This window comes from Argopecten irradians, chromosome 11 (genome assembly GCF_041381155.1).
Source record: "Argopecten irradians isolate NY chromosome 11, Ai_NY, whole genome shotgun sequence".
Classification (NCBI taxonomy): domain Eukaryota; kingdom Metazoa; phylum Mollusca; class Bivalvia; order Pectinida; family Pectinidae; genus Argopecten; species Argopecten irradians.
This window is the reverse complement of record NC_091144.1, coordinates 24,851,485-24,866,630: the sequence shown is the minus strand read 5'-3', so window position 1 is coordinate 24,866,630 and position 15,146 is coordinate 24,851,485. Positions and strand designations below refer to the sequence as shown.

Here is a 15,146-nt window from a genome sequence, read left to right as displayed (position 1 = left end):
ATCTGATGATGTCATCCTCTTCTGCACTGTACACCAACTTTTTGTGTGAGATATAATTTCATGTATTTTCGAAAAAGGATCTCACAAAATTTGTATACCTTAATAGGCCTAGCTGGGATAAATATTTCATAAGGGGCTAAAAAGGACACTGTGACAGGGACAAAATTGTTTTTTTTTTTATAGAAAACAGTTCAAAAGTAGCACCAATGTCATGTGGGATTTGTATGCCCCATAGCTTATGACCCCGGATATAAATTCTATGCATAGAGGATTTATCCAGGTACAAAACAGGCCATAGAACACAAATCCTTTGGGGGATACTTATCTCTTGACACTGGAAGATATTTTTGTAAAAGATAATGTCATAAAGGTAAGGACAAATGAAAGCATGTTAAGTCTAAGCAAAAAGGACAAGACATATACAATATAAAATGAAAACTGCCGCTACTGCAAACTGTTACTGCTTATAATCAGAACACTTTCCTGAGATCCCTATACACAGGTTTGACAGTACTTTACTGACTGTTTCAGTCAGTTTTACAGTCAGTTTGATTTGGTTGTCTTGCGAGTGTAAAGTGCAAGTCTTGGGAGACTGCTGTTTATATTCAGGTTGCATATAGTGAAATTGCTGCCCTTTTCATATAGTGCTAAAAAAATCAATGAAGCATGCCACCGATGACACCAAGCAGCAACTCATCCGGTCCTATTATACTGACAACAGACAAACCAGTCGTCCCACTCCCTTTATGCTGAGTGCTAAGGAGGAGCAGAAACTAACACTTCATAATTAAAGACAATGGTGTGTCTTGGCCAAGGGACAGAAGTTTACAGAATCTTCATTACAGGGGCGAGCTCTCAACCAAAGCCTAAACTAAAAGTAAGGTGGTGTCAAGGGAGATGTTAGGAAGAAGTCAGTCAAGGGAGATGTTAGGAGAAGTCAGTCAAGGGAGATGTAAGGAAGAAGTCAATCACGGGAGATGTTAGAAAGAACTCAGTCAAGGGAGATGTTAGGAGAAGTCAGTCAAGGGAGATGTTAGAAAGAAGTCAGTCAAGGGAGATGTTAGGAGAAGTCAGTCAAGGGAGATGTTAGGAAGAAGTCAGTCAAGGGAGATGTTAGGAGAAGTCAGCCAAGGTTAGGAGAAGTCAGCCAAGGGAGATGTTAGGAGAAGTCAGTCAAGGAGATGTTAGGAGAAGTCAGCAAGGGAGATGTTAGGAGAAGTCAAGCAAGGGAGATGTTAGAGAAGTCATCAGCAGGGAGATGTTAGGAGAAGTCAGTAAGGGAGATGTTAGGAGAAGTCAGTCAAGGGAGATGTTAGGAGAAGTCAGTGGGAGATGTTAGGAGAAGTCAGTCAAGGGAGATGTTAGGAGAAGTCAGCCAAGGGAGATGTTAGGAGAAGTCAGTCAAGGGAGATGTTAGGAGAAGTCAGCCAAGGGAGATGTTAGGAGAAGTCAGTTAAGGGAGATGTTAGAAGAAGTTAGTCAGCCAAGGGAGATGTTAGGAGAAGTCAGTCAAGGGAGATGTTAGAAAGAAGTCAGTCAAGGGAGATGTTAGGAGAAGTCAGTCAAGGGAGATGTTAGAAAGAAGTCAGCCAAGGGAGATGTGAATCTAGGGAATGTAGAGAAGTCAAGTCAGAGGGAGATGTTAGGAGAAGGTCAGCAAGGGAGATGTTAGGAGAAGTAAGTCAGCAGGGATGTTGGAGAAGTAGTTAGTGAGAAGTCAGAAGGGAGATGTTAGGAGAAGTCAGTCAAGGGAGATGTTAGGAGAAGTCAGTCAAGGGAGATGTTGAGAAGTCAGTCAAGGGAGATGTTAGGAGAAGTCAGCCAAGGGAGATGTTAGGAGAAGTCAGTTAAGGGAGATGTTAGAAGAAGTCAGTCAAGGGAGATGTTAGGAGAAGTCAGTCAAGGGAGATGTTAGGAAGAAGTCAGTCAAGGGAGATGTTAGGAGAAGTCAGTTAAGGGAGATGTTAGGGACAACAGGTACAATTCTAATGCACAGACAGATGAAGCTAGTGATGATCAGGTTAAAATGAACAATACATGACCAACTGATTGTTACAAAATTGAATACTTATGGTGATGTAGATAGGGAGACAATGTACTTGATCAAATGATAGTGCAGAAATCTAGTTGTTATATCCGATGATGTGTGTGATGCAGAGTGACTAAAAATATACGAAACTTCATTAAATGAGATCCGATGATGTGTGTGATGCAGAGTGACTAAAAATATACGAAACTTCATTAAATGAGAGTGCAGAAATTAAGTTGTAATGTGCGATGCAGATAGACTGGCATTACGCTTAGTCAAATGACTTGCAGAAATTTCATTGTAAGATCAGATGACAATCAGCTCTGAACACCCTAATACACTTAATAACCAAAGACGTCTGATGTGATTGTATGGAGAAGCAGTTCTATTCAGTTCAATAATCAAAGACACAGGAAGTTCTAAAGAGCATTTATTGTCATAGTGCAGATCCCCTATCAAAGTCACATGTCCTGTGTACTGTAATGGTGTAATCCAGGAAGGTCTCCGACCCCGCCACTAACGACAATGATCAGGCTGAGGGAGTGGCCAGTATTCTGGTAGGCCAGGAAGCAGGTTACGGCTCATAACAATAGAGCTAACACAATACATTGAAGGGCTGGTAAAAGGTCAAGAGGGCCTGAATCACTCATCAAAACATTTATATATATCATAATTTACAATTCTGCCATTTATTTAATTTCATGATAATGCACAATTAGGTAATTAACATACATGTTTTTAAGTCTATATGTACAGTCAAACCTATCTATAAAGACCACACAAGGGACAGTAAAAGCTATTTATAAAGACCACCCAAGGGACAGTCAAACCTGTCTATAAAGACCACCCAAGGGACAAGGGAAAAGTTGTCTCTATAGCCAAGTCATATTTATACACAGGTCACACTGGATTAATGGCCATTTGGGACAATAGGAAAATGGTCTTATAAGAAAGTGGTCTTAATATGGAGGTGTTCGCTACGGCAGGTTTCATTATATATATGATTTTAATACATATACATGGTTTCAATCCAGGTTTCTCATCGCTATATTTGGTTTTAATACATGTACATGGTTTCAATCCAAGTTTCTCATGAATTTGTAATAAAGGAGATCTAGAATGACTGACAAAGTATTGGCCTGTCTGCAGACTTGTCTATCGGATGGGAGACAGTCCATTGTTGTCGGTCAGAGTAGCAGGACATTGTCTTTGTACCTAAGTGTATTGTTATAGAAAAGGTCACCCAGTGCAGACAGTATATTCCCTGTTGACCTTGACCTTTAAGGAGTTGAGATCAGGTTTATTTCTGGTCTAAATGTCTAGTACAACCTCCTGACAATGAGTCCTTGATATCTACAGGAATTTGGTCCAGTGGACGGATACAGACATTAACCTTGCTTCGTTCATGTATACCTGTTCTTGGCTAGAAACTTCCATGTGTTGTAAAACTTATTACACTTTCTGACCAAATTCTGTAATAATTTTCTTCATCCTTCTCAAACGAATATTTGTTTTAATTATATCATTTTACTGCAATAAAGTTCCATTCAGATTAGAAATTAAAAGCTATGGAACCATAATCCAAGATGACTTTAATACTGCAATCCTTTATATACATATAAAATATAAAACCAAGAAACAAAAGTATTCACATACATGTATGTAATTTGCAAAACATTCTCCACTTTCAGGTGAGCAAGGCAATAAGATCTATGTACATAGATACTTTCAGAAAAATTCACACCTGACCAGAGTGTTATTTGTTTTGCTGATTTGTTTATAGATTATTTTCTGTAGCTGACTCTGAATTTAAAAAAAAAAACTTAGATGAAATTATGTGTGTCTCACCAATATAAATTTTGATGTACTAATAAAAGAAAGGATTGAACATCTGATGCTGTATTGATTTTAAACAAAGGCATTTTTTTCTATTTTATTTATGACTCTGAAAATATATTACTTACCCTGCTAACAATGTTAGCGATATCCTGAGACCTTCGGATGAGTGTCTGTTCATTACGTCCCTGTCGCTCAAACTGAAATAAAAAAAAACGCTAACAGTATTCAACTTTTAAGGCAAACATTTCAACTACGGGGTACATTATTTTGGTGTGATTATGTGATGGGTAACTTGGTCAATGGGGAGTCACTAATCTAAATTATAATAATATATATAGAGGTAAAAGTCGTTTTTGGCATTTTGGGTCACAAAAAGTACCATTATTAGTAGCGTCTGTTTCATAACTGTCATAAATTTCAATTGATAAGATAAGATTGATAAGGTTTTTCAAAATGACAATATCTGTCATAAATTTCAATTGATAAGACGGCTATTCACAAGAATAATAACTTTCATGAGATTATTGGATATAAATTCTGAAACCATCTCCCAGATGTCTCAAATGTGTGTCTACCAGAACTTTATTTCGACAGTTGATCATGGGAATGACGTGAATTATTTTGTTTTTAGTGTTATTTATAACATTATACTTACAGTGCGATGATCGTTCACAATGAACAGCTCCACAAATCTGGCATTCTCGTTTCCATCATAGGGACCCCTGATGCTTCTCCTCACCTTAAGAAATACATAGTACAAAATTCATTTCATTTCAAAACATTTCATCAAATCCAAAAGATTTAACATGAATTGGACAGCAGGCTAAAGACTTTACATGATAACACTCATTTCAATTTCATTGCAGTGATATCAATGCATTAAACAAGCATATTCACACTGGATTTGATTTTCAAATTAGCATAAACTTGATTGAAATAGATATGCTTTATAAACTTGATTTAATCAGATATATGCTTTCCGCTAATGGAGAGCATCTTACCCTTTGGGAGAATTCCTTTCTGTGAAGGTTATTAACAGTGCCATTCATAAAAAAGACTGACTGCTTGTCGTCTGTTTCTGGTAAAAAGAAAGTTTGATATTATTACAAGCTGAATATACACTGAGGTGACAAAAATCATGTTAATCATCTTGTAACCAATTCATTTTAAAACAACACAAATCATAATTAAAGTTGTCAAATGAAATGTTCCATAATCAATGATCTGACCGCATTATTGTAAAGTTGGAAAGTTTTAGAGCATTCAGATACAGAATGTGTAAGTTTTAAGCCTTTAGTTATTCTAGCCTTATATAAGAGGCCCATAGGCTTATCAGTTTTTTTAAAGATGCTCCACCGCCGACAGAGCATAAATTATATACATCATTTGAACAATAATTGGTGTTTAATCGTGTGTATATATATGCTTAATTAACGCAAAAAATAACATAAAATAATGTATTTCTCCTTTGGTGCATGCGCAGTCATTACTTTATTCTATATAAGATATAGTGCCATGGAATTTTTGCGGGATGCAATTAATTATTTTCATATTTTTAACTTGAAGTAAAATTAGAAGCTTAAACCTTTCAATGGTGGTAATGGTGTAAAGTAAGTAACTTTTGTAACTGAAGAAAAATACTAAATCGTCTGCTCCTGTTTTTGATAGTGAAAAAATACCATTTGTCAGCGGTGGAGCATCTTTAATATTAGCACAATACAACATAGTCAAAGAATACAAATGTGCAGAAAATTATCACCTTCTTGGCAAACAATGACGATATATTGTACACTAGGAACTTGTTCAGTAGAAGTTCACATATTTGACCTCTTTGTCTCTCTGTGACCTTACAAGTAACCCTTCATTCAAGTACACTACTAGGCCTCCCAGTTATTGACAAGAAGTCATTTAAAGATCTTACCCTATTTAACCCTGTGATCAAAATAATTTAATGAAGGTCAGTATCATTTCTTAAAACCTGGTTTCTAGGCCTCTTAGCTTTTAGCGTACGAAGAAATCTATTTAAAGTATAGGAATCCTAAAACGTCCTCCCGGCTGACTATGTCCATGGTTACATTTCCACGCAGCTTTCAACTTTCCTTTACTTTAATGGTCAGAACTGGGAAACATAAGCAGAACTTGGCATTCGTATCAATATGTGAGAACTTTTGGAAGGCCAATGAACGCATTTAGACTGGTTTTCTTTGCCCGACTATTCACTTAAAATTTTCAGCATTTTTGACCCCTGTGACCTTGAATGAAGGTCAAGGTTATTCATTTGAACGAACTTGGTATTTTTTCATCCTAGCATTCTACAAGCCCAATATCATGTTTCTGAACAAGGTCTGAATTTACTTTCATCAAAATTTTACCAGGTGTGATTATTTTGACTGATTCTTAATCTCTTTCTTAGTACCCAGCTCCGACATATAGCTAACTATAGTCATTATAACCATAACGTGTTCCATGTATAAAATAACTATGACTATGAGTCCCTGGTTCTGACCCCTGTATGACTTACCACAGTGACTGTGAGTCCCTGGTTCTGACCTCTGTATGACTTACCGCAATGACTATGACTATGAGTCCCTGGTTCTGACCTCTGTATGACTTACCACAGTGACTGTGAGTCCCTGGTTCTGACCTCTGTATGACTTACCACAGTGACTTTGAGTCCCTGGTTCTGACCTCTGTATGACTTACCACAGTGACTGTGAGTCCCTGGTTCTGACCTCTGTATGACTTACCACAGTGACTGTGAGTCCCTGGTTCTGACCCTTGTATGACTTACCACAGTGACTATGAGTCCCTGGTTCTGACCTCTGTATGACTTACCACAGTGACTATGAGTCCCTGGTTCTGACCTCTGTATGACTTACCACAGTGACTTTGAGTCCCTGGTTCTGACCTCTGTATGACTTACCACAGTGACTTTGAGTCCCTGGTTCTGACCCCTGTATGACTTACCACAGTGACTGTGAATCCCTGGTTTTGACCCCTGTATGACTTACCACAATGACTATGAGTCCCTGGTTCTGACCCCTGTATGACTTACCACAGTGACTGTGAGTCCCTGGTTCTGACCCCCGTACAACCTCCTTGTAAACTTTGATGGAGCCTGGTAAGGCTTTATTTTCAGGCTCTACATGGTAAGTTTCACCACCTATAGTTACAAATCCACTGCAAAACAAAAACTAACATAAAATACATGACATTGTAAAATTTCCTTTATTATAGTAAAATGAGCTTCAAATTAGAGTGAAATATGGCTGAAACCAGCAAATAGTCTGAATTAAAATGAGATTACTGTGTTACTCAACAAAATGTTCAACTGCAGTTTGCTATTGTAAAGATCTTTTCTCAATAAATTCACAAAAAAAGCTAGAACTGTCACCAGATCAGTTTAATACCTATACCCCCACTGCACAGATTTGGTAATAATCCGTTAATAGGAAACATTGCAGAACCCTACATAATTTACTCAACTCCCCTTTATGTCAGGGTTCTGTATACCAAATTTTATCAAAAAGCCGTCAAGTAGCTATTGAGGTTTTTGTCGGACAAAGTTGTGTTTTCGTTATAAAAAAACCCCATACATTTGGATGCTGTTAATTGAGTACTTAATTAGAAACATATTAATTAGTACTGGAGTTTCTTACCTGATTCCATCACATGTGCTGAGAGCTGCCATAGAATTGGGAATATCTCGTAGGCCACCATGGTAAAAACAATGGTTGGATATCTACAATGAAAAGCATCATTAGCATTTCAATTCTTTGGATAAAGATATTAGAAACTAACAGCTTACATTTCTGAATTTTTTCATTTTATTAAAAGAATTTCCAATATACAAAATTAATTTTACATAGTCTATAGCTAGTGCTTTATATGGTACATGCTTTTCACATATATTGCGAGCAATAACAAACCCTAAAAATAAACTGCTGTGAAAGAGGACATGGTGTAAGTACAGTAGAATCTTGTAACTCTAAATCACGAAAGTGAATTGTTGTGAAAAAGAAGTTAGCAATGAAAAGGCAAAACTAAGTCACGAAAGGACATATTTTTTCATAGACACTTTGAATTCGCATCAGCGAAGATTGTCTTTTCGTGTTTTGTCTATGACTTGATAAACCCAAAAGATGTTGAGAATATTGCTTCAATATCTTTCGTCCTTTAAATGATTAAGAGGGAATATCACCATATTTTTGAAGACTGAAAGCAAAATCTCCAACACTTATGATAATACATTTAGGACTGTCTTAATTACCATCCTATTGTGGTGGAGTGTTTTGAGAGTACGGCACCCTCTCGGTATTTATGCCAGAGACTGCAGATCTTAGAGATACTTACATGGTTTTCTGGTTTATAGACATGGCTGCCAGTGTCTTTAACTGTCTTTTCTATATAAGCCTTGGAAAATAAATGTCTGAAGGAAAATAAATATAAAAAAAACCATTACAATATAGTAAAACACGTTTATAACGAACACGCTTACAACAAATCCATGGTTATAATTAGGCTCCTTCATTTTTCTTTTTTTTTTTAATTGCCCTGTGTGCTTATTGTGTCAAATATGGTAAGTCATTAACATCCTCTACCTATGAAATATAATGAAACACACAACTACATCCTTTTTAAATTCAGGATCATTCTTAATGCTATTTTTCTTAATTCCGAAAATAAATAATCAATACAAAGCATTTGTAATTTGATTACTTTCTTTCCATTCTTCCTTTAGAAGATACAGATTAATCTTAATATTACTTGCAGCTACAAAAACAAATGGAGTTTAAATTTGTTATCCTTAACGGGAAAACTAACAGTAATTGACATAAAAAAATTCCCATGTAACTTTGGTGTTGAAAAATATTTTGATCTGCATAACACACCTAGCACACTTTGAGCATTCTTTTGATTAGAACAAAAAAATACAGCCATCAATTTTTATTTTCATATATATCATAATAATTTTTAAACTTCATAAAATAAATGCATGTTTTATAAACATCTTGCTCATCAAGTGAAGGATTTGTTCAGCAATTCATCTACAAATGGCATATATATATTGCTCACGTTTTGTGTCTTTTATTTTGGCAATGAAGTCTGTTAATCTAGAGCTTACGCATTATTCTGTGTACTCGGCATAGAAGTTTGCTTATCATTTAGTTAGTTCATTGTGAATATGACTGCATTGAATAAAGTATTGAGATGACAGGTCTGAGAACAGAAATCAAATAATTTCTATGGAATTAAAATTTGATTTCACTTGCTGTTATATAAAAGCAAGGAGCACTTCAGTCTTGCAATTTAGCTAACGACACACAAAATATATAAGGCAATTCTTTTAACCACTTATATAGTACATATATCTCAAATTCTTGCAACCTTCAACTCTTATACGGCTTTTCTTTGAGAAATAACTCATTGAAATAAAATGGAAAACGAAGGTATAAGATGGAACTTTAATCACACACTAGTGTTTAAGGCAAAGTATAATTAGCAGCTTATTTATCCGTTACTGTGGTAACCGGTTATTGTATTTTCTTTTCACTTTACACTGCCAGATGATTAAAATAACATTAAATTGAGGTATACTTTCTGCTACTTCTGGGAAATAACAAAACACATGGAGTGGTACGAAAAGGTTAAGCAATCTATTGAAAATAAAAATTTATAGAGAAAGCCACTCCTTTTTTTCTTAGAAAAAAAGTACCTAGAGACAGTGCAGACATGTAAATTAAGTGCTACAGTAAAATTGAATTTTCCGCAAGGAGAAGGTTTACAATTATTTGTAAATACATCAATGACTTACTTTTGCATATAAATTATAGCCAAACCTGTCTATTATAGGTTATTTCTCTATCATGATAATTGGATAATAATTTTTTCATTCAGTAAAATTACAAACTTGCTATATTAAAATTTTTTTCTATATGGTTTGCAACAAGTATGAATGAGATTAATAAGAAAGTATTTATATCAGAGCTGCAATTTTCGGCTACAGTAAGGTTCTATTTCACTCCATAAACACACCTGCACATCAATATCATACAAATACTTTCTTGTAATATACATGTACAGTAGATAGGAAGCAAGAACACTTACACACCTTCCCATTTATCATCATAAACCATCAATAACCTCTATTGATTCTGAAGAGACGTTATCGCCATCATCAATCTCGATATTGCTAGAGGTCGCTTCCTGTTTTAACTGCTTCAGCAACAAAACGTGACATTTTAGGGACAACACGACTGTTAAAAGATGTGATTACTTAATTTTCATGTCTCCCAAAGTGGTACTAAGATTTTTAAACAAATGAGAAGGTGATAACTGTATGACCTGATATAGATACTGTAGATAATTTTATTCCCAAAGAATAACACTGACAAATGATATTTTTTCTCAATCTTTTTTTTAATCTGTTAAAGGACAGCTTGTCCTTGTTGTATCAGCACCATGCATGAGTCATTAAGGTTATTGTTGAGCTGCAACTGTTGCCTTAAATGATAACAAAAAAGACTGATCTTGGCTTCAATTGTTCTGAAGACACTCAGCAGGAAGTCCCGTCAGGTCTAATTCACACTGAGAAACATATTTACTATACAGTACAGAAGTATTGAAGAAAACATTAACATGATCATATTGAATTTTTTATCTTTGGGAGAGACATGTTATAGAACTTCTATTGATTAAAGTGGAAGCAATAATTTCAGCTTAGTATCTCTGTTGTTCCTGAGAAATGGATTACTTTGTCCTAGAAACAGCCACCTTAATCACTTAAACAGGCTCTAGCTATGAGCGTTTATTCATATATACCAATTAACACAACACTTTCTCCTTTACATGAAAATGAATGTTTTGTATTGATCTGGCTCCTAATAGCATTAAACATTCTCATACCACTGTCGTCTGTTATAACAAATATCTGCCAGTGAATGCTATATAACAACACTAAAATGGGTCTTTATCCTCTTCACAAATGAGATTTTATAAATTGTGTCATTCGGTGCAAAATAGATGCATAAAATAAATCATGGGCGAGCATTACTTTACGATCAGACAACTATATTTCCTGTTGTACTGTCCATTACTAAGTTTAAGAGATTCGACTTTGCATGCACATCCAAATATAGACCTTTATCTCTTTCTTGCAATATCTTCTGTCAGCCATTTGCTGTTTTAAGTGCATGACACAAGGCTGCCTTACAATTGTATTTGAAATAAGAAACTGATTCTGTGTAACAGCCAAACAGAATATTCCTGTTCAGTGCAAGTTAGTACTGTAAGATCAAGATGGGTAAATCTATTTCGATAAATATATTTTTTTTTTTTACTTTCTACACACTGAACATATGTACTGTGTATTATAAGTGGGCAAAAAAATGACATCTTATATTTTCTTTCATTATCTATGGAAAACAATGTTTGATGAACAAAGCAATGAAAATTATTCAAAATCACAAACAAACATGTATGATGCTAATTAATAGACATTAATTACAACATATAATTTATAGACTTTATAGTTCTTATTTTTATGCTTTATGAATGTTCATATAACACATATCTTAAGAAGGCGATTTTGGGGTACTGATATCACTGTATAAATGTAAAATATAATGGTTGACAACGAAAACGTTAAAAAAAAAATGTACATGAACCATAAAATATTAAACTGATTTGAATAATTCAATCTGATTGAAATACAGATCCTTGTACCCACTCCGTTCAATAGAGGATCCAACAACATTCCATGAGAGGTCGTGTTCGGATGACCTTTTTACCACGTGTACTTTAGATTCAATACATTTTCTACACATTGCTACGTCAATAGATAGATAACGTAATTTTGTCCCAGTATACACATACATTTAGCTTTATTGTGCATTTTGGGCGAGATGACTATGAACATTGAAATCATTCGGACAGCTGTTTCACACTATTTCGTCCCCAGTCAAGATTCTGGCGGTGCCAATTTGATTGGCCTGTTCAGTGTAAGATCAGATGGGTATATCTATTTCGATATATAAATTCAAAGTTAATTTGAAAAAAACACTCTTAATCTAATAGAAGCAATATCTAATAGTGATTTCACAGGTAAATCTATTTCAATATATAAAGATGTGATTTACACAGTAACTTAAGACACAAATAAACCCTAAACAATAAAGTGAAACACCATTATTACGATAAGGAATATAAACATATTAAGACCATTTTATTTCAGTATTCTCTTTAAAATTAGTTATTTTTTAGTATAGATATGAATGATATTTTTTTTTCAATGAGAATACTTACTTATTTAAAATGAGGTCAAGGGTGAAATTTCTTTGATGTGCCTTGAATACTAGAGTAACATCATCTAGGTGACGGCCCTGTAAAACAAAGAAATAGTACCAATTATCATTAATTTTTCAAAATACAATACATATCTGCATACTAGGGAGTTATCTGCCCTTGTGGATAGGTATTGTTTGTGAGAGTGTAATGTCATACTTTCAGAGAAAATGATGTGACTTTCACTAACAAAATAATGATGTCACAATTGATACCTTCCAACAAGTGAGCTAACTCTGTAATACGCAAAGACAGAATTACAGATACTATGGAAACTAGCAATTGAGGATCCCAGACTGAACTATATGAAAACCAACATTCCATGCAAAAGGATATCACAAAAAACTGAAACCTATAACGGTGAAAACTGTATCAATTATCATGATTTTGTAGCTAAACAACAGTCACTATAATAGCTTGTATACAAAACACTATATATTTATTTGACATACTGTCAACTATCAATTTCATTGCAATGAAAATACCAAGTATCAATTGCACATAATCATCAAATGAATATAAACTTAAGATATTTCTTCCAAACCAATAAATGGTTAAAACAGATGATTTTATCCACAAGTTCAGAACTTGCCTTTAATTATAGGCTTGAAATTTTATTTCTAACGAACTTGAAACAATTGGATTCTTTCTTTGTTGTTCATATTTTTTCATTTGAATGACTATTTTGTTGATATGCTGTGAGAAAGTCAGCATTCTGTTTTTTAATGACGCCAATAAGGAAGTTCTTGGCTACCAACCCTCGAACACCTTGAAGTTTTATTTTTGCTATAAGTAGGGGGTAAACCATCCAAACATGTCTCTACAGAAATAACGTCAAACATTTTTATTGTCTAATCTTTATTTCCTTAACAGAAATAAAACCTAACTTGGAAGAAACTTTCTCCCAAGGGTAACATACAATTGACAAACTAAATATGATTTTTTTTGTGGCTGGCTTTCTTTTAAACACTAACACTTTACATTTTTTATCAAAAGATAAAATGTATTTTTTACATACCTGGTACTTTCAAGATATCTTTTGAATTTCAGTTGTAAAAAAGAGATATATCATTTACAAACATATATAAGGTTAAGAGAAAATCTCCAATGGTACTGGGATGGTATATATGATATTCATATAGTGATATATATTCTACTGTGCTCTAGTTCATAATATTTAACCCGAGGTGGTGGTAATCAACAAATGTTATATTGCACGAGGCCGAAGGCCGAGTGCAATATAATATTTGTTGATTACCATCACCGAGGGGTAAATATTATGAACTAGAGCACAGTAACCCATGAAATATTTGTTTTATTACATAATCACCAGTTTTTCAGTTGAATATTATTATAAAATGAATACGACAATCACTTAACAAAATCATCAGCACCGTACCGTACGGAAAAGCTTCAAATCCTATTGAAGATTAACATATAAACCACGTACGTCACGTTGTAACTCCGGTTTGGATGTCTTATTGTCTTTTTTTAACTATATTAGACCTGCATGCAGCCTTTTGATCTAATACATTCGCCGTGTCCGTCCTCTACTCGATAAACGTCTACATGACGTGCTTGTTTCGAGATCTATAAAGCTAGCGCGAAATTGAACGTGAACCTTTGTGACGTCATAAAAACGTAACTCACTGTTACGCGCGATTCCTCGGAGGTTTTCTACAAAACTAGATGTATAACAGCGAGGTGTTCCTAAAGCCGTGCAATATAACATCTCGAACCGTGCAATATAACGTTTCCATGGGAGCGTGCAATATAACTTCGAACCGTGCAATATAACAAGGTTTTATTGAACGGTCGGTGTAATAGTTGAAAATATTATATTACTTCATATATAGATTGGTGTAAACAAAGTATGTAATATATGATATTCATATAGTGATATATATTCTATGTACATAAATCCATGAGAAATCATACTGAGTTAGCAAAAAGGCTAGATTTCTGACAATTTTCTGTATCCTGTGTATAAGAGCTCTGATCATGAGCTAAAGCTATATTTTCAACAACATGTTGACAGATGGAAATTTATATATATATTTACCTATTTATCAGAGGAAATTTCAGATGTTGCTATCAGATCAGACAGTGTCAGAAACAGAATTTTCACCTATATACCAGTAAGATGTAAATAAATCACTGAAGTGCTGCCTCTATCTAAACTAGCCATATGGTGTCAGACAAGTGTTATCTGCGTGCTCAGTTATCTGCTCTTGCCAACAGTTTTCATTGTATTGTTGCGTACAAGAGAAGACAACTCTGTTTAATGATTTAGTAATAGGATTCCTCTCATGCATCAACTGTTCATTGTTGAGTAACCTGCACGAGGCATCATAGATGGTTTGATTTTAATGTTTCATGGTTTCATATTTTCATTCGTGAAGCAGGTGTCATTTTTGTCTTTACCTTTTTATGAACGGCTTTATGATGACAGATATAGTTGGCAGAATATTTCTTCATTTTCAATCAACCATACACTTTAATTATGCTTCAGCATTAACTGCGTATCACACTTCAGGTAAAAGGTATTGAATTACTTTGCTTAATTAATCATGGTAGTCAATGGGTGATGATACTAGTCTGCATTTGCACATCACAGAGTTATCTGCCCTTGTGGTTAGGTATTGATTGTGATGTCATCGTCTTTATGAACATAACATCATAGTTTTTAGCGAAAACAGCGTAAGTTTAACGCACAAAATTATGACAGGAAAATATGGATACCAATCCCCAATGGATGTAACTCTAATATGCAAAGACATACTGCAATATATACTATTTGAAGTCTATCATATTCCGTTTCCTTCAATTATTATAACAAGAGATCCCAGAGGGATCTTGGCGCCCACCAAAGTTTGATCTACATCTGACAATGGAAAGAGGGATCTTTTCTCTGCTTTTCAAACTTTTTTAAACA

The 15,146-nt window shown here is 34.6% G+C and overlaps 1 protein-coding gene across 3 annotated transcripts in view; it reads right to left on the bottom strand.

The window, feature by feature from the left end:
- LOC138335093 (disintegrin and metalloproteinase domain-containing protein 12-like) overlaps positions 1 to 15,146 on the bottom strand; it is a 55,891-nt gene that overhangs the window by 20,236 nt on the left and 20,509 nt on the right. For 2 of the 3 annotated variants that reach the window (XM_069284010.1, XM_069284012.1), the window contains exons 3-10: positions 12,173 to 12,249; positions 8,222 to 8,297; positions 7,528 to 7,610; positions 6,953 to 7,048; positions 6,660 to 6,688; positions 4,870 to 4,946; positions 4,524 to 4,607; positions 3,994 to 4,065 (exon numbers count right to left, since the gene is read on the bottom strand). In XM_069284010.1, the coding sequence (XP_069140111.1) occupies positions 3,994 to 4,065; positions 4,524 to 4,607; positions 4,870 to 4,946; positions 6,660 to 6,688; positions 6,953 to 7,048; positions 7,528 to 7,610; positions 8,222 to 8,297; positions 12,173 to 12,249 (594 nt within the window). Of the gene's footprint in view, positions 1 to 3,993; positions 4,066 to 4,523; positions 4,608 to 4,869; positions 4,947 to 6,659; positions 6,689 to 6,923; positions 7,049 to 7,527; positions 7,611 to 8,221; positions 8,298 to 12,172; positions 12,250 to 15,146 lie in introns of all 3 variants that reach the window. The other variant, XM_069284011.1, reaches the window with a different exon arrangement.